This window comes from Gambusia affinis, linkage group LG14, assembly GCF_019740435.1.
Source record: "Gambusia affinis linkage group LG14, SWU_Gaff_1.0, whole genome shotgun sequence".
Taxonomy (NCBI): domain Eukaryota; kingdom Metazoa; phylum Chordata; class Actinopteri; order Cyprinodontiformes; family Poeciliidae; genus Gambusia; species Gambusia affinis.
In genome coordinates this window covers 26,528,179-26,549,182 of record NC_057881.1, presented here as the reverse complement: position 1 = coordinate 26,549,182, position 21,004 = coordinate 26,528,179, and the positions used below count along the sequence as shown (strand labels likewise).

At 36.5% G+C, this 21,004-nt stretch overlaps 1 protein-coding gene across 1 annotated transcript; it reads right to left on the bottom strand.

Moving 5' to 3' along the window:
* Window positions 1–951: 951 nt before the first annotated feature.
* Window positions 952–20,705, bottom strand: ilf2 (interleukin enhancer binding factor 2). The gene is made up of 15 exons (XM_044139144.1): window positions 20,543–20,705; window positions 19,992–20,051; window positions 19,265–19,307; window positions 18,936–19,040; window positions 18,769–18,846; window positions 18,566–18,668; window positions 17,793–17,858; window positions 15,979–16,095; window positions 14,132–14,210; window positions 13,939–14,026; window positions 12,805–12,866; window positions 9,286–9,400; window positions 8,981–9,071; window positions 7,526–7,681; window positions 952–1,142 (listed from the first exon to the last, which is right to left on the bottom strand). Exons 1-14 carry the CDS (start codon window positions 20,545–20,547, stop codon window positions 7,530–7,532), a joined length of 1,164 nt encoding a protein of 387 aa, XP_043995079.1. The 5' UTR covers window positions 20,548–20,705; the 3' UTR covers window positions 952–1,142; window positions 7,526–7,529.
* Between the last annotated feature and the right edge of the window lie 299 nt (window positions 20,706–21,004).

The following is a 21,004-nucleotide window of genomic DNA, read 5'->3' as shown; positions in this document are numbered from 1 at the left end:
GGTATGTTACTGTTTACATGAATTTTGTGGAATACATCTGCTTCGCAAATGTCAAAGTAAAACTGTAATAGGAATAATAAATTGATTAAATTAATAAAAATGTAGGGTGTTGGAAAGAGCAGCTTCTTAAAGAGACAAAGGCCCAATTTCAAGACATTAAATTGCAAGGCAAATTTTCTTTTAAGTCATATTTGATATACACATTACTTTTATAACAACTGAAGGTTACATAATTACTTGATTCTGCTATAAAATGGCACTATGATCCTGGAAAACACAATACTGCCCCTTTAAGTCAATCAATCTGTGGATTATGGAAGTTACTCTTATGCTGCACGGGAATCAAAGTTAGTAACTGATTTAATACACTATTTTCTAATGGGATACTAATGGGAATAAAATATTTCTAATTCATTTGAAAACCTTGTATCTTGAAAATCTACAAGTGGAAACAATACTTCCTATGGAAAATAAAGTCCCTTTCTCCCCCATCAAGCTTCAACATATGAAGGTCTTAGTCCTCAATGCGGCTGTCACAGGTTCGATTTGATGTCTTCCCCCTTCTTTCATTACCCAATTCACTATCAAATAAAGGCCACTAGAGCCAATAGAACCTTAAAAAAAGCTTTAACATAATAGATTTAATTTTGCTAGAAGCAAAGTATTGGTGCTGCTAAGCAAAAAATGTGCTGTGGGTCAATCAACTGTCGTGTAAAGATTGGATGTTAGCAGTTAGTCTATTATCACTTCAGCAAAGACGGTGCTTGTTATGCTAAGGAAACTCAACACACTGCTGACACTGCATGTTGGTTAAAACATTGTGTAAGGGATGTCTCTAGGGTCAGTTAGAAATCATTCCTTAACTTTACTGTGCAGTTATGCTTTGCTTTGTTTGGATGATGCTCTGCTATTTTCATATTTCACTTGATTGTTTCATGAACAAACACATAACCCAATCTGAAAACATGTTTATTCAACTTTTACAAAGACAAATATAAAACCAAATCAAGGGAAAGAAAAACATCTTAATAATTAAAGGACAATACAGTTCCATTTTCAGAAAATTCTGGCTTCCAAGGGAGCTCCTCTGATAGGTTCCTCAATGTACCCCACATCACCCTTATTAAGATCAGCCAAGTTCACTGTGAATGAAAAAACAGCAATACAGACATGGTCATTTTGGAGGGTTCTTAAAGAACCATCATTTAACACAACATGATACTATGACGCTGAACAAAAGCACAAAATAATCCCTTGTAAATTCTGATATTATAGACCCAGGTACAAAATAATTTTGTGTAAACTAAACTAAAACTGTGTGACAGCAGATGAAAGGGCCTTAACATTCCCTTCACTGTAATTACTCATTTATTGGCATTTTTGTAAGCCATGGCAGCCATGTCCACACACAATGCAGTGTGAGGGAAGGTTCTCCATAGAGAGAATATCAAAGATTAAAAAGGGAATGCTGACCCATGCTGTATTTTGAAAAAACATAACCCCATTTGAAACTGGGGTCTGAAAAACCATCATGGCAATCTGCGCTAACATACATTAATTGAAATCAGGCAGAAATATATGGAGTGAAAATAGCATCAAAATACTTGTGTGCGTGTGTGTAATACTAGAGTTGTAATCAGTGTAAGCATCTTTGTATGTAACTTTGGATAGTTGTATCTGTAAAACATAATTTGTAAACCCTAAAGAGGACATTTGTGCGTAACTGGTTTGAATTCGTAATTATCAGATTTGTGACGTTGAAGTTACAAAATTTGTGTGCAGAAGATTAATGTTTGTAGAAATTGTAATTGTGTGTGTGTACTTATTTCGTATTTGTAATTTCTTAATTTTGGTGTATGCATTTGACCACATACTTACAAGTATGCACGAGTCGCCTAATACACAAGGACAAAACTGCATTTACGCACAAATCCGGTTAGAGCGCACAAGGATTTTTGAGACTCATATTTTGCTTCCGACAGCGTCAGATTTGTGCGCAAGTGGTGCACTTAAATGCTGGTGGAAACCCAGCATTTTTGCTTAGAGTCTAGTGTTTTTACCCTCTGAATGTCTGTCACTGTGCTGAAGTAGCAAAGATGTTATTTCGTTGGAAAACAAAATATCTCAGCACTTCTTAATAATACTCCAAAATTGTTTGTAGACATATTGTGTATTTTTGAGTGGTACAGATGAGATTATATGGTTTAAAAAATGAATACAGGGTGGCAGAATGTTTCGTTGGGTGAAAAAACAGGCTGTCATAGAAGAGGGAGCATCCCAGTGGTGTGCCCTCAGAAGTAAATAAAAGGTAAACCTGCACGCTTTGCTCTCCATTGAAAAGGACACATCGAGTTATCTTAGATAATTTCAAATTACGTTTTATATGTCTGATAGTTTGATACTCTGTCCTCATATTTTTCTGTTACTGGGAGCGAATATCTAGATGTGAGCTATGCTACTTTAGTTGTTCGTAGCTAAGTCTAGTATCGTTAGTGTCAACACTTCAGCACAGATGGATCATCTGCTCTTTATTTATTGTCAGGCGAAAGCAGTCAGAAAACCACCCGAGATGATGGCATTTCTGTATTTATATGCAGAGATATATCGATATACATCTCTGTGTATAAATTTACTTTGTATTTGTGTAAATAGGGCACATGCATCAGACAAGACAACAGCCATTTACCTGCAGTTAATTTACTTATTAATCCTTAATCACATATTTCCAAATATAATGGTCAATTTAATTAATTATAATTGATAATGTAGCTGGATGTTGGTCACTATCACAGTAACCATATTTTGTTTCTTAAGCAGTAATGAAGGTAGACCTGGACCTGCCAGGAACGTCATCTGCTGCTAGACGTTACTCACCAGAAGAAACTGAAAGGGACCGTCTTTATCTATTTTAACTTCTCCGCATAAATAATGATTTAGACTAATGTTCACACAGCCTCCAAAATCTTCAGTTCAAACTGTATTTGTGTCTGAGTGAAATGCACAAAGACCCCATTTCATCAGCCCTTGAAAAAAAACAAAACTTAATCTGCAAACCAGGACAAACCTGGTTTCATTGTTCTTGTCAAGTTGATTAACCCCTTAATCCTCACCCCAAAATCACCAAAAACATATGAAAAGGTATACCCAAATTAAATCCGCTGCTGTTCTTGAACCATTTGGAGTACATGCAAAAGGTTGGTGTCTTTATGAAGATGGGAAGCAAAATTTTCTATTTTTGTAGTCAAAAGTGCTTTAACTGTGAGCAATTTGTAGCTATTACATTTGTAACACGCACAAATAAAATTTGCTTCACCCAGATTTTTCATTTTTATTTCTTGTTGGGTCTGTCGCAATAAACGATATATCAATTAATTGTACAATAAATTAAAACTATCGACGTCACTTTAATTATCTCCAGTATCGTCTCTTCCAGCCTTTTTTTCTTTCTGCTGATGACACTAAATGAAAAAAGGTTCAACTCCGCTGCTCTCCACTGATCCTCCCTTCCTCATTTCCTCAGTGTAATGTCCAGTTCACACTACTTAGAGCTGTCGGCCGATTGTCGGCCCATTTTCAAAACCTGAGAGATCACACATTAACCGACAGAAATCCTAGGTATAATGGTTCGATCCTGCTGTGTGGTGTCCAACAATGGGCACAAATAATGGCTACAAGTCCAGTTAACTAATTTTAAAACCAAGCATTAATCAATGCTTTACTACAATCTACCTGCAGTGCATGTGGCTCTAGTGTCAGTGTAACGTCCTGACTGAATGAAAATCATTATAAACTATTTATGTCACGTTAAGGAAGAACAGCTGAAAAGTTACCGGGTTCATCAACTGTGTAACAATTTTGCTCCAACTCCTCCCCTCCTCATTTCTATATTCTTTGCATTAATTGTTTTATAAACATTAATGTTGTTTCCACATATCATCTCCAATGTCCGATGGACTTCGAGTTGTGCCGTGTCAGCTGTTTGGGATTCCCCTCTGTAATTTCCCCTCAGAAAGCAGGAGGAGAATCCGTGATATTTGATTGGCTACCTGTCACATTCAACAGGCTGTTTTCCCCACTCCCAGGCGGGGAAAACCCCCTGATTTAGATCAGAGCGGCCATGACAATCTACTGTAACACACTACAGGATGATCAGTTGCGAAATCACAAACGACAATCTTAGAACGATCAACGTTCTCAGATTGTCTTAAGGGGAAAATGTAGGAGTGAACTAACGTGTAGTGTGAACTATTGCATCAGGTAGTCGATGTTCCATCTTCTCTATTTAAATCTAATGATTACTGAAGGACAATATGGTTTACAGACTTCATAATCTGCACTCTTTTGGTTGAATGCAGTATTTATTTACACTTTGGTGATTTTATTCAAGTAGATTTTTGGAGACTGAGAATCCATTTTATTTTTGGTTGTTTTGAATAGGGGGGGTTAGTCAAACCTCCTCCCCCTTCTTGCAATATGCTGTCTGTCCCCGCCAACCCCCCCGCACTTTAACAATACGCTAGCAACCCCCTCAACTTCTCTCCTTCGCCCCCCACAACCCTTCCTTCTTGCCCCCCTTAACTTCTCTCCTGCAGATGGTAAAATATATTCAGATGGTTTAGATTTTCACATCAAATTTGTTTTGCAATTGATATTTTGAGAATTAACAGCTACTGAACACATACTTAAAAAAAATAAGTATTTTATACATTTATTTAAAGCATCGCTGCCAAAATAGCCTTCACAGCAAAACATTTAACACATACAAATCAAAATAAAATAAAAAAAATTCTACTTATATATTGTAAAGATACAAGTAATTTTCAGGTTCCGTAACTGTCAAAATCAGATTCGTCAGTGGCAAACATCTTTGCCTCTTTGGCACAAGCACAGTGACAGACATTCAGAGGATAAAAACACACAAAAAAAAGTATCACAAAAATCAGGTGACCCAGCTGGCTTCCAGCATTAAACGCACCACTTACGCAAGAATCTGAGGCTGTCGGAAGTAGGCCTGTCATGTTAACAAATTTTTCTGAGCAATTAATTGTCTCAAAAATTACTGTGATAAATGATATTGTTTGAAGACCATTTTAAACTGATGTAATGGTAATGACATAATAATCCAAGCGATATCTTGCCAAAAATAGATACAACTTATTTTCTAAAGAACATTTAACACTGGAACTGGTAAACAAAATAAACAAAACAACCAAAAGCAAAACTAAAATTGACTCAGTCTCCATTTACAAAAAATGCACTTGAATAAAAACTAACCAACATAAAATCAAAATAAATACTGCATTCAACCAAAAGAGTATGAAGTCTGTATACTATATTGCCCTTCAATAATCATTAGATTTAGATAGAGAAGACAGGCATATCCGACAACTTGATGCAATAGCTCACTCCTCCCTTAAGCCCAGTTCACACTACACGATTTTTTGCCCCGATTTTCCCCTTACGACAATCTTTGAATGACCATCGTTCTAAGATTGTCACTTGCAATAACTGTAACCCATCCTGTAGTGTGTGGTGTGTTCCAACTGATTGGGTCCAGTCGGTAGAACCTCGAGGCTGCTCGAGGTTCTACCGACTAAATCAGGCATATTCAATCTAAATCAGGCATATTCAACATGTTGGATTGTCTTGGCCAGTTTATCATTTCACAGTGTGGTGTTTTCCCCGACTGGGAGCAAGATTGCAACCAGTTGAATGTGACAGGTAGCCAGGGCATGCTGTGGTGGCGCAGGGGGTTAGCACACCCCACATTTGGAGGCCTAAGTCCTTGACGCAGACATCACGCGTTTGACTCCCGGTCCCGGCGACCTTTGCCGCATGTCCTCCCCCCTCTCTTCGCCCTCCTTCCTGGCTGCCTACTGTCACAAAAAATACGGGCCACTAATGCCGCAAAAACTCAGAAAAAAAAGTAGAGAGAGAGAGACAAAAAAAATAAATAAAAATAAAGAATGTGACAGGTAGCCAATCAAAAAGGACGGATTGAGGGGAAGGCACGGAGGGGATCCCAAACTGCTGACACGGTGCAACCCAAAGTTCAGCGACATCAGAGATGACATGTGGAAACAACATTAATGTTTATTCAACATAAACATTAATGATATCCACAGAAATGACAAGGAGAGGAGTTGGAGCGAAACTGCCTCCACAGTTGATAAACCCAGTAACGTTTCAGCTGTTCATCGTTAAAGGTACATAAATAGGTTATAATGATGAGGTTATTCATTCATTCAGGATTTTACACTGACACTAGCCACATGCATTGCAGGTAGCTTCTAGTAAAACATTGATTAATGCCTGATTTTAAAATTAGTTATCTGGACTTTTAGCCATTATTTTGTGTCCATGGTTCTCAATGTAATTTCAACATTAAAATGGTAAATACTAATTAAGCAATAAAGCTTAAACACACAAATGGTAAAGACGAAAAAAAAACAGAATAACTCACCTCCACATCAAATAAAGCCCCATCCTCCACTCTTTTATCCAACGCTTTTTCTTTTTGTTGCACCTTTTATTGCTTAAATAAGCTCACAAACTATCGCTATTGCTTTTACGTCATCAGCCGTGTTTGTTTACTCTAAATTCACATGTGATATAGTGGGCTTTTATGGAATTTTCTGACTGAAATCTGAATGCCGGTGAGAGAAATCTGTGTGTGGTGTGTTGCTTGTGTGTTCCCGATTGAACCCGTTACACCTACGGTTTGTTGTCTGCTAGTTTGTCTGTTAGTTTGTTGCTAGATAACTTTCATTTATTGAGCGATTAATTGATTTATTGTTTATCACGACAGGCCTAATCGGAAGTGTGAAATGAGTCTCAAAAATCCTTGTGCACTCTAACCAAATCTGTGCATAAATGCAGTTCTGTCTGTGTGTATTAGGCGACTCGTGCATACTTAGACATTTGTAGGTGTAGGAGGTTTGAATTCGGAATAATCAGATTTGTGAGATTGAAGTAAAAAATCTGTGTGCAGAAATTTAATGTTTGAAGAAATTGCAATTGTGTGTGTACTTTTATTTTGTTTTAGGAATTTCTTAATTTTTGTGTATGCATTTAACCACATACAAGTACCCAGAGATAAGCACAAATTTCCTCTTTACAGTTTATAAATCATGTTTCACAGATACAACCATTCAAAATTACACACAAAATTGCTTACACAGATATAAATCCAGTATTACACACGCTCAGGTATTTTGAGACTATTTTCACTCCATACAAATAAAATGGAAAAAAGTGAAAATTATTTTATAAAATATTAAGTTATTAACCAGACTATGAGTGTAAAGAAGCTACGGCCAGACAAAGGAACACTTACATTTTGATAGGTCAAACATTTAGTGTTGACCCCATTTCAGAAATGATGACGCTTGTTGAAACAACAAACATTTTTCAACAATGCAACCTTTTCTGTTGCACTGTATTACAGAGATTCATCCCCTTCTGAAGACGCAAATGAAAGCAAAAGCTGTGTTTTGGTTTCAATAATGTTTCAAGCTGCTCTAACCTTCCTACTCCTGTGTCTCCATGCTCTCATCTTCTCCATCTCCTCCTTCTTCCAGGCCTTCATCCTCCTCTTCTTTTCTTTCTGGGGGTTTCTCATATGCCTTTTCTGATGGAGTGACAATTACTCCATCCCATGTAGACATTTCTATGGCCAAATCTGGGAAAGAACAGTTTAGACTTAATCTTTTGTTTAGATTTGTGACTAAACATAAAATATTTAACTGATTATCTGAAATTGTAAGGAAAGTTGTAAGGAAAGCAACTAAAAACTAAAACAGATTTTCACAAAGGACCAAAACTCATCCTGAACCTAGGGCAATATCACTATATGGCCCACTATTTGTAACCAGCTTTTGATTTCCAGTTCTGCAGATGTAGAAAGGTGGGTGGTGATGCTAAAGCTCAAAAGGCAGCAGTACACCCATCCAATGTGGAAAATAACTAGTTACATTTACTCAAACTAAAGCAATTGAATGAAATTTGTATTTGTATGTACTTGGTACTTGTTGCTTTAAAAAACTCGAACTTTTATGGGTATATTTTTAAAGAGAAGTGCAAGTACTCAATTACATTTTAAATATCCATTTATGATTAAAACCTAAAATGGTAAAAAAATAAAACCATCAGAACAACAATGATCCTTCTGCTGGGATAATAATCAGTTACTGTGTTTGGCACAGTAACTGATTTGCTAGTACTCATGAGGCATTAACCAAAAAATTGAAGTGCAGTTCAAATCATCCTCTGAGGGGAAAAAAAGTTGATCTACATTATATTACAGATAAACAGAAAGGCAACAGCTTTGTCATACAGTATAAATATAGCTTGGTTTATGTTCAAGACTGTGACCATGTAAACATTCTAAATAATATTTTAACAACAAATGTAAATAACATCAGTTTAATCTGGTACCTGTATAATTTGAATTAAAAACAGAGCATCATTCTTAGTTTGAAGTCTGTTACTTAGAACTGTTTGATAGGAAGGACAGTGGACATTTTGGATAAAGGATGTAATGAAGATCAGAATTGCCAGGATTTGAGAAAGAGCAAAACAACAGAAAAGCTTCATAGATGTACAGAAGGATGGAGCAGGTTTGGTGTGATAAGAGATGGATGCTGAGATGGGGAAGATCATCTATAGAGAACTGGAAAGACTGAAGCTGACAAAAGACATGAGGGATTGAACACATTTCCCAAATATTATTATGTATGTTTTCCTTTTGATATCTATAAAAGTTCTTCTTTAATTAATAATTTGAAACCAATATGTTCTAATTTTCTTTGTGAAATTCACAAGCATAAACGTTTCATATGCTTAAATATGTTCTGGTTTGCCTACAGGTAATTCTAAATAAAAAATAAACGATTCCAACTGAAACATAATGACAAATGGTCTGTTAAATCAGAAATCCTTCTTGTTTCCAGGAGGCAGCAAAGAAAAGCCATTTTCTTACAGCTGGCATCTCCCTCCATGCCAAGGATCTTTCTGTAACCTCCATGAGAGAGCACCCTTACTAATGTCTGCGCAGTGAAACACACCATATCCTAAAGAAAAACAAAAAAAATCATTATCAGGTTGTCATGTTTCAGTCCTGTCTTCTGTTCAGCTGCTTTGTGTCTACAACCGCTCTTGCGGCAAGTTTATTTTTTCTATTTGCAAGATATTTATCTGAATCCTACATTAAGAGAAAATTAATAATAATAAATATTGACCAACATCATGGATGTCCCGCAGTAATCCACAGTGCCAAGCATTTACCTGTTGTTCCAGAGTCATGACTGTATGCACCCTAAAGTTTCCACTTTCACAGGGGTCAGTAATTCCCACAGAGCCAGGAAGAAAGAGACCAGCAGCCAACATCTGAAGGCAACGCCTAAACAAATTCAGAACAATGTTTCTATTTAGACAGATTAGTGTGTGCAGATTTTGAGAAGCATACACATTTTTGTTACAAAGTATGTCAATACTTCAACAAATCCACATAGGGGGTAGCAGATTCTAATTTCAAAGTATACACAGTATGCAGTGCTCATGAAGTGCACTTTTCCAACTAGTATTCAGCAAGATCCTCTATACTGAGATTTGCACTGTTATTGATGTAGGCCCAGCACTGAAAGTATGAAAACATTCTGATGTAAAGGCAAACAAATATCTCAAAAACAAAACTAAGACTGCATACCTTATTTGCTTGCCAACATTTTAAATCAAATAACCTGACAGAAAACTATTGACAGTTGTGTATAATTAAATATCACACATTGCTCCACATATTGGTGTCCAGTCAAAGAAAGAATACTGTTCCACAATTGTACAGCACAAAGAATAGCTAATCAGCAGCTTTGGAAAATGTGTTGTGTTTGTACAATCTTCTTTTACTAACTTTATAATATTAAGAGCTGTAATAATTCCTCGAATGATTCAAGTATTCAACAGCCAATTATTAAAATTCCTTAAGTCAAGTCAAAGTTTATTTATATAGCACATTTACAACAGCCTCAGCTGACCAAAGTGAATCACAACAAACATCACAGGTAGATAAATAATAAAATAAAAAATAAAATTAAGTTAGGGTTGTTAAAATAATAGGACAAATATAAAGGTGGCAAAAACACCAAAAGCTAATAGTATAAGTAAAAACCAAATAATACTTAAATTTTAGCTGCAGCAATTTTCTTCCATCCTCGAGGAAAATTACCTGCCTCAAAGTTTTGTTAAATTGTTTTATTATTTAGCACACCGTGTTTCGGTCTGGTGATTATTTCTGTTGCACAACACTCTCACTTCTGCCTATGAGTTGTTGACGAAAGCTAAGTGCTAGTAGCACAAAGTTAAATTTTTAGGTTTGGTCCGGGAGTATTTCATTGAGTTATTTTTTTATCATTTTTGGGGGGATCAATAAGCATCCTTAAATTGACTAGTGCGATGCATGGTGTATAGCAGCCTTTCTCCTCCTGGGGCTGGTGCCTGGTTCAGAGTGAACGGCGGGCAAGATTGTGGTATTTATACAGGTGAGCGGATAAACTAAACACAGCTTGCTACTGCTCTGTAGTTGATGCTTAACGTAAGTGTAGCTTTAAAGAAAAATAAACGGAAAAGAAATTTAATACCACCCCTGTCGCAAAAAATGGGTCGGTAGAATGCGTTGTGGCAGGCAGATGTGTTTCTGTGTATGATGAAGGAGCCAAATCCAGTCCCTCATATGGATGTAGAAGTTACAAATGGCTTGGAGAGTTCACCTATTAAATTAACTGAAGATGAATTCATAAACTAAAGACTTGTGTATAGAAATTGTTTAGAAGCGTCTTTGTGAGCCTGCCTTTTTATTATTAAATTGAATATTTCAGATTTTTGTTCATTTTTTTGTCCAGGTCAACTTAAAAAGTGAGGTACTATTTTTACAGTTAATTTTCTAAACTACCGAAAAGCAATTCTAGGGATGTACAAATATAGAAATTGGAGCTGATATTAATATCCGATAATAATACTGCTGTTTATAGTAGGATTTACCAATATTTTATTTTATAAAATTTTTATTCCATTACTTGTCAGAATAATAGAATACTTGATTCCTAAAATAATCCTTTACAACAACCCTAGAATTAAGCAAGGCATTATTGTTAAGCAAATAATGTACTGTATGCTAAGAGTTTAAAAATAGCACCCCCAATTACAATAATCAAATTGCAGTCTTTTTTATTGGAATATGGATTATCATTGATTTGTTCTTTAAATTTAAATGTTAGTGTTTTTTCCAGGCTTATTGATTAATAAATCAGAGTTAAGCTCATTTAAACAATTTGTGTGAAAATGATCAAATCTATTTAAAGCAATGATGCCCAAACCTGTTGAGACCAAGATCTACTTTTTCTCTCATCAGCCAACCGGGATCTACCACATGATATAAAAATGTAAAATTTTTAATTGAAACTCTATTAACTTATCTTATATGCAAATATACATCAATTATAGTGGACATATAAAAGGGATACAAAACCTAATGCAGTTTCTTCCTCAGTGAAATTTTGACACTGTGAGGAGGTCGCTGGTTTTTCATAGTCAGGCGCTGGTTGCAAACCTGAGGGCACTAGGTATCAGTCAGTTATGGCAGATCTTTGGTTTGATGACCTCAATATTAGAAATTTTATACTGACAGGAAGAACCAAAGAGCAATGTTAAGATAAAAGCACATCTTCTGAAGATGGGATGTTTTCCAACAGGTGCTATAAAGTTTGAAAAGGTTGTCATTTTGCAGAAAATCTCAATATCAATATTTAAACTAAGAGACAACACTAAATAGCATGTTTGATAGAGAAAAAGCCTCTCAGATTCTGAGCTCAAAGCAAGAGCAAGAGAGCACCAAACAATTTTTTAAAAATATTAGTCATTTTATTTCACATAGTTATCACGGCAAAAGCCATTTGTTTGTTAAATACTTAATGAAACATATGTACCGTTTTTGATGTTTATTGTAAATGACATATACTAGCAAAGGGACGAGGTAATTAGTCCAAGTTTGTTCAGAAATTACAACGGCTGTAATGCGCCACAGGAAAGGTAAACAAAGGTAAAAAACTCGAATAGGTGATCAACTCAAAACTACTCCTAGCTTTTTACGCTCTCTCTGTTATTTAAGCACACCCGTTGCCTGGCAACCAGCTGCCCTCCACAAGCAGAGCAGATGTTATCTTAAAAACGTAGCATTCAGTCCGTTACAATATTAGGTTTTCATGTTTGATATTTATTTTGTGATTTTTGGTAAGCGCTCCCTGAACATAGGTGGTTGATTAGCTAATTTTAAGCTCCTGCTTTGCTAGTCAGGGTCAGTCTTTGAGTTGCCCTTGTTCATTATTTTTGGTAATGGGACCGAAGCACACAGAATTGCACTCCACCTACTTGAAACAATAATTACTGAGATTATTATTTTTATTGGGTCATTAATTTGAATACTTATTCTTTAATAAAGTTACAAATGGTTTGGAGCTTAGTGAATATTTTTGATATTCACTAAGATGACTCCGTTTAGTTTGTCACCTACTGCCACAAAATCTTCCTGCGATTGATGTACTGAGCACTCCTGATTTAAAGGGACACAAGGTAGAAGCTAAGGACCCACTGGTGATAACTTGCATAACGTCTTGTACTATCCCCTCCCCATGGAATTTGACATTTTTATGCACAATTTGCTGTTCCTATTACTACCTGGACGTGTTTTAAATATAATTTGAAAATGCTTAAAAAGTGGTGGGAGGTGTAAGAACCCCTTAATTAAGAACAGACCTGTAGGCTACATTCAGAGACAGGGGTTGCCTGGATGGGTTGTTCATCACAGCAGAATGACCCTGGAACACAATCAACATAACATTGCCAAAATAAATATGGAGGAGTGTCTTAGCACTGTCGATCAATCTCATGTACTAGCTGTTTTGTGTGCCTATGGCCTAACCATTTCAGTTAAATATCACACATTGCTCCACATACTGGGGAGCATACTGGTTTCCTGTCAAAGAATGAATCTTGTTTCACAAATGCATAGAACAATGACCAGCTTTGCATGACGTGTTTTTACAATTCTCTTGTGCAAACTGCTTATCTGCTGCCACCAGTGACCATGCCAACTAGCCTGAGCATTTCCAAAAGGCTCTGCTGACAGAGAGAAGTTGTAGCATAGCAGAGAGCAAATGGAATCTGTGTGCAGCGCATACGCAATCGTGCAAAAGATCCTTGTTCTGAGGTACACTGGAGGCTAACCTTCTCCTACCCAGGAAAGGGGTCTAAAACTCTTCTCCTGTCTATGATTGGTTGTTTCTGACCAAGTTGTGTATTTCTATTTTTAGCACTGGGAAAAATGGGAGAACACAAAGGAGCCTAATTTTTTCACAGATTATCTGTCTCGTACTATATTGTCACAACATAGTGAGAGTTTAAAAAAAAATGCATGTGAAAAATATTTATTATAAAACTTGCACACTGCAACTTCAAAAGTGGGTGATATTGTTCTGTTTTTGAATGTGAAGGAAGAGGAGTGTGTCTTTCTACAAAAAAACCACAACCTCAAACAGACGTTTGCTGAATAACGGACGGATGGTTGCTTTTACAGTTGACATCAACCTTGAGTAACTGGAAAGATTCTCAATATACACAATTAATTAAAAACAAACACATACAAGTCAAAAGAATGCCCAATAAAGTTTTAACAATAGCATGCTTATGCGTTTGTACTGCACAGCTTGAATAACAGCTAGATCTGCTATAAGTGATGTCCTCCTACATCACTTGTGGCAGACTTAAGCACAATAGCTTAAGTCAGCAAAGAATCCCATGTTTTCACAAGTCAACATTTCAGGAAACACTTTACTAATTGACATGTTTAGAACAATACAGTTTATAAAACGTCAGATCAATGGAACTTACGAGTAGGTCCAGGATCCATGGAGTGAGAGGCTCAAAACCAGGGAAACGAGCCCTTAGATCTTTCAGGAGGCGGATCAATACCTTGACTCTAAAGATTAAAAACAAAATAGAAAAGTTTAGGTGATTGGAATTGTAATGTAGGAGTCAGTACAGAAAAAAGAGCTGTGATGTGTGTTCACAGAAATGTTCTTACGTTGATTGAGAAGCATTCTCTTCAAACCAGCGCGCGTGGCGGATTGCAGCGAGGGCACTCTGTAGAACCTTGATGTCCACTAACACATAGTAAATGTGATTTTTATTGAAGAGTACCATCCAACCTGCTTCAACAGCCAATATTTAAAATTTTCTTGAGATTCATGACACTTCTGTCTTCTAAGTCTGTCAGAACATAGTGTATGTCATCATAAATTTTAAATAGAAGAATATGGTTACCAATACTTTTACGTTTAATCAAAACATTGAACTGTGTAAAATTGTCATACGCTATTTTTTTCTTCTAATTTATAGAAACATACAAATGTCACCAACTTTCCTTTAGAAAATTATATTTAAAAAATATTAAACTTTTTTTTAATAGAACAGACAATATGTCAATTACCGTATTTTCACGACCATAAGGCGCACATAAAAGTCTTAGATTTTCTTCAAAATGTGAGGTGCGCTCTATAGTGCAGTGCGCCCTGTGTGTGTTGTAAGGCGGACGTATTAGAGAACACCATGAGAACGTTAAAGGGTGAAGTGGGCGTGGATTGTGTATAAAAGAACGGGTATGTGCGTTATGCAGAACATTGTTGTTTTAACAACCCCTAAAAATGGCGAAGAGACACGCATATGAAGCTCAGCTTAAACTGAAGGCCATCAGCTACGCGGAGGAACATGGGAATCGTGCAGCCGCAAGAGAATTTAAGATTAATGAATCTATGGTTCGCAAGTGGAGGAAGCTGAAAAACGAGCTCCGACAGGTCAAGAAGACGCAGCTGAGTTTCCGCGGACATAAGGCGAGGTGGCCCGAGTTGGAGGAAAGACTGGAGCAGTGGATCATCGAGCAAAGAACGAGTGGGAGAAGCGTTTCGACGGTCACCATTCGACTAAAAGCAGTATCGCTGGCAGAAGAAATGAAAATCGAACATTTCCAAGGAGGTCCGTCTTGGTGCTTTCGTTTCATGAAACGGTGCCATTTTTCCATCCGGACCAGGACTACGGTAGCGCAGCAACTTCCAGCGGATTATAATGAAAAGCTGGCCGCCTTCCGCTCCGATGTTAAAAAACAAGTAAAGCAAATGAACTCTGAGCTTGCTGTCATTCCGGGAGGCCTGACAAAGGAAATACAACCGCTGGACATCGGTGTCAACCGGCCGTTCAAAGTCAGGCTGCGAGCGGCGTGGGGGCGATGGATGACCGATGGAGACCACAGTTTCACCAAGAGTGGAAGGCAGCGGCGGGCGAGTTACGCTACAATTTGTGAATGGATTGTTCATGCTTGGGCTAACGTGTCTGCTGACACTGTTGTTCGAGCGTTCGCAAAAGCCGGCATCATTTCCGAGGAGCAGCACGGCACGGAAAGTGAGTCTGACAGTGAGGAAAGTGAGCCTGTCATGTTAGATAGAAATTTAGCGCTGCTGTTCAATTCAGACACACAGGGTGAGGACTTCGAGGGGTTTGACTGATGACATTACCGGTAAAACATTGATGATTGATGTTAGTACCTTGTAATTAATACTTAAATAAAGCACAACCAAAATCAGTTTTGCTTCCACTCTATTTTTAAATACACACTTGTATGCTTGTGTGTGTGTTGTTGATGTAAAACCCGTGCCCTATAACACGGTGCGCCTTATGTGTGTGTTAAATACAGTAATGGCACACAAAACTGAGACTGCGCCTTTTAGTACGGTGCGCTCTATGGTCGTGAAAATACGGTACTCTTTTTAGGTGCTAACTTTGATACAACCACATTCATTCCCACTGCCACAGCACAAAGTAGTCATCCCTGCAGACATGTGTCGGACATGACATGATGCATGATGTGAATGGTCATACAGTGCAGTTCTGGGTCAAGCTTGCGAAGATTCGGTGGTACGGTGGTGATGAGAATCTTAACAGTAGCATCAGCTGAACTAATCTCAAAGCCCGTCTCATTGGTCAGCATGGACAGCACTGAAAATAGACATACACACAGGACATTTAGGGTATGAAACTATTTCAGTTAATTTAAACTTAATACAGGATAAAAATCAATAACAAAAAATTTTGTGATGTAGAAAATATTAGAAATACCATCTAGATTCAATATTGTACAAAACAGTAGAAGTTCCTAGATTCTATTTGCAATTTTCCTGTAACAGCAAATAATATCTTTATTTATAGTTCTCAACCTATTAAAAGTAGAACTGGATGATATTTTCCATATTTCAAAAAAAAATTTTCACATTTAACATTGATATACATTTTCAGAAAAGTCTTTACCTATGAACATACAATTCACAGGAACCTTACTTTTCCCTAAAAGTCCTGAACACAAAAACTCAGTGTTCAGTCTGTTTCAGGAGGGCAGCCCAATCCAGGCATCAGTAGAAACAATTAAGTAATCCAACAAGAATTAACATGAGTGTTAAGGTAGAGGTTTTACAACAAATCTCCATTTATTGAGGGATTATTTGCAAGGAAAACGAGATTGAGGGGGTTAATGTTAACCAAAGAGTTTAAATAATTTTGCAGAATCACACTAGAGGAGAGAAATGTCAGCTCATTTAAATTTGAATTAGTTTTCAAAAATGATTTGTCAGATAATTTTAAAACAAGTCAGAAAACTCAGAACATTGTTGGGCGGCTGTCCATGGCTAAAGCTGATAAGAGACATCAAGCATCAAACAGAGAACCTGAAATCATGAGCAAGAAGCCAGCTTGGTCTACAGATTTATAAAGAATTAATAACCAACCAGATCCAGTGGTGAACTTTGTTACTATTCATTCCCCCAATAAAAGTCTAATTATTCTACTTTGCAAAACAGCTTTTATTCTGATCTCTTTCAACTGTATTTAATGTAATCTTAATTTACTAATATTGTTTTAAATGTTGACAATTCATTTCCAAGCACGATGGTGATGCATTTATATGCAACCAAAAGCAGATGCTTATAGACAGTTATTGCTCTAACACAACATTGTGGTTTAAAGGGCTGCTCCCAAAGCACAAGTCTGATGTTTCACAACTCAGTTCAATTGTGCATTCTCATCCTGTTTAGAAGGGGATTTTTCTTTTCAAATCATTGATCACTCTTTTCAGGTCAGTATAACAGCTTTGAGAAGGTATTTGCAAGAAAACAACTAGGCTAAATGACTCTTTGTAATGTTATATTGTCCTATATTGATTAGAACCTAATGTGTTATAAAACAAAATGTCTGTATATGTGTTTGACAAATTGAAGTGAATGTTCTTTCGTAGAATATTTTTCATTATTGTAAAATTCCTGTTTGATCTATGGCCTTTTTTTTTTTACTTGTATTTGTTTTTCTTGTAGTTACCTTTATTTTAAATTTATTGTGTGATCTCTGTATGGTATGTGTTTTTTTTGTCTATGATGGATGTCAGGACCCCAGGGAGAGTAGATACAGCTAATAGAAATCCAAATAAAAGAAAGAAGGAAAGACTTTGTGAGCAGATGTTTGGTAACATGGATATGTCATATTTTTTCTGAAATTATTGGTTACTGGATTTATTGTTTTTTTGCCATTGTATTCACAGGTGTAATCTACTTTTACATAATAAACACAACTTTAAGAAAAAGCCTAAAGGAGTGTAGCAAATGCCAAGGATTGATACAACTTTTTCAGTCTTTTCCCACTGACTTTACCTTCTGTGGGGTCTTGGGTGCGAAGGGTCTCCACAACTTTGTTTCCAAGAGCAGCTACTGCCTCCACTGTTTAAGATTAATACACACATATTACTAAATTACCTATGGCTTTCCATAAAAACTCTTGATTACCATATAGCGATGATTAAAAGTTTGTATTAGGACATTTTTAGACTGAACTTATGTAGCTAAATTATTTTTTTAAAAATTCACAAAGCATACCACAACATTTGTAAGTGTACAACATGCGTAAACATGAAACATGTAAAACTGAGAAACTGTTTATCCATGTGAATATTTAGGTAAGCAGTTATGCATCGTTTCATACACATTTATGAATTATGTCGTACATTTTGTGAATCTTTTTGAGACAAACTTCCATATGAACTGATCTCTCATTGTTTTTTTTCTCTACACACATCAGTGGCTGAAACCAGTACTATGTTAGATCATCAGTAAGCTTAAAGCCATTGCTTCAGGGTTCATACACATTTTTCTCATCAAATTTCATACTTTTCCAGTGCTTATTCATTAAAAGAGAAATAACTGGATGAAAAAATATAACATTTAGACAATGGGATAAGGAATACAGTACAGAAATATTGATATTTTTCCAAAGACATTCAGACTTGGAAAATACATAGTGATAATCAAACTGCAGCCTGCATAAGAAACCTGAAGCCATAATGACTCAAAGGTAACACTAGAGAAGTGATACATACTGAATAAGCAACAAAAAGAGCTTAAGTTCCTTCACTGTAACCTTTACTCACATGTTGGGAGGATTTTTAGGATGACAACCAAGTCAGCAACATTATGTCCTGTCGTCATAGTGCCCTTCTTGTATGAGCCAACCTGACGGACCTCTTCAATTTGCTATTAAGTGTTGCACAGAGATTTTATTTTTTGTTTGTCAGGAAAGTATACTTACTTTTTGCAAAAAATAATTGGTCTACATGTAAGACGTGTTACTTACCACTTCGAAATTCCCAGGTGCTACAATCAGGTTGTCGATGACGTTATTGATCTTTGTGACTAAAGATAAGATGGAGGACTAAAAGATACAGAAAAGGAAGGCGGTCAGATTGTCAGAGAGCATGATGTCTGATTAAAAAATTTGATAGTACGTTGACGCAGGCAGACCTGCTCTGCTGGTGTGGGGCTCAGATCCTGGTTTCTCTTCAGGAGACATTCGCTGAAAGCAGTTTCGTCAGGCATAGGCTTTACTCTGGGGAACGCCATCTCACACTGGTGCCAAACAGAAAACTGCTTCAGTACTCATAGGTGCTCATCAATGCTTCTACTTCACTAACAGCTCATTATAATTGTTGGAAAAGACAGTTATTGTGTGATTAATGGTGATCATTGTGTAACACTATACAACAGAACCCATTCACATCTAAAAAACTAGCTTTGCAATCTACTTATAATGTCCATTATCACTGTGCAGTTATGGCATTTATATCACTTACCACATAAAAATCAAATGGGATGTGTGGGACAAATGGGCGATATCTAAACAGTAAAAAAAAAAAAAAAAAAAAAAGAGTACAAAAACATTAGCGGTTCTACATTTGCTGTAGAAGTAAACATCAGAGCAAATATTCCAAAGAGCAAAGAAACAGCAAATGCAAATTGTGGCAGTGGCAGCTAGTAGTGGACCTTCCGGTGCCAGATTGAATATGAATATGTTCATTTCCAACAAATCAATGAAAAAAGAAAATTGAAAAATAATAATAATAAAAAAGAAAACAAGAATACATATAGACAGGGAGATTTTATTGTAGATAGTGTAGTATATAAAGTGGATCTATTTACTTCAGCGGAACCACTCCCCTAGCTACTGGGTTTACCTAGAAGTAATCCGTGCATTGATATGTAACCTGTGAGACAAAAGTAAAGTAACGTTCTTTTTCCTTACCACCAAGTTGAATCTTTATCTAAATATACTATGTTGGAGTAAAGACACAACAGATAGATATGGTTTTTTCTTTATCAAGTTATTTACAATGCAATAAACATCAAATAATTCAATCAAATCACCCTGCAATGAATGCACCATCAAGTTTGCAACTTCTACACTCTTTGGCCCGTAAAATTTCCGATGCAAACCTGTTACACAATTTCCGTGAATCTGATCAGTGCACCGTTTCTAATATATTTATATTATACACATTTCTTATTTAACAACACACTCACCCCTGAACCAATCCTCCACGGCCCCCAAAGCGGCCCCCTCGGCCTCTGCCGCGGTCTCCTCTGCATATTAACACAGAAACATGTTATGCACAGGAAACACATGACGCTAACGTTAGACTACTAGGACGACACGTTGGCCGTGCATTTTGAGAAAAACGCCAGTCATTAACTTATACATAGTAAAATAAAATTAGGTTTTAAAAATTTAACTTTTAGTCAAAAAAATAAAATAAAACGGGCAATTCATTAGCTCCTATAAAAACTGTCGTATTTAACAGTCACTGAGTCAATCTAAAAGGATGTCAATAACTACAGATAACCTACTGCACACCATAAAACCACGAATCGAGGTTCAGTGAAGAACTGATTCCTTTCTTTGGAGTAATTCTAGGTCAATGCTGCTTCATACATTAATTACAGCGCTCACTTCAAATTAGCCTTCAGCTGCGCAAGCTAAACCAAGCTAGGCTACTAACGCATAATCATCTATATCAGTAAACAAACTGCTCCTAAGGCATGAACTATACCAAACAGAATTTAATCATAATTACCTCATTGCGTACGACGTTTTGAATATTGTAGTAAAAAATAAAGAGAGAACTGCTATAAACCAATTTTATGGTTGAAGCTACCACAACACCCAATGCGTTACTAGCACACAAAGAGTCCCGATTTCTTCTTTTTGTTTAATGGCGCTTGGCAAAGCAACGTTTTCGCCCATTACCGCCACCTACGGGAATTGAGTATAGATCGGGTCGCTAGATCCATATTTGAAAATAGACAAAAATCGATATTCTTCCCATTCACTTCGTCTTTTAAAGGTACTTCAAAAAAAAAAAAAAAGAATGATATTATGAACTGAAAACTTTGTTCTAAAGATCTTGCATGTGCCCGTAGTGCACATGCAAGATCTTTGCATGTGCATTGCAATTTGTTTGCAAATTGCAATGCACAATTTGCAATTTGCATTGCAATTTGTTTTCTCGACCGTATACTGGGAGAAAACAATACAT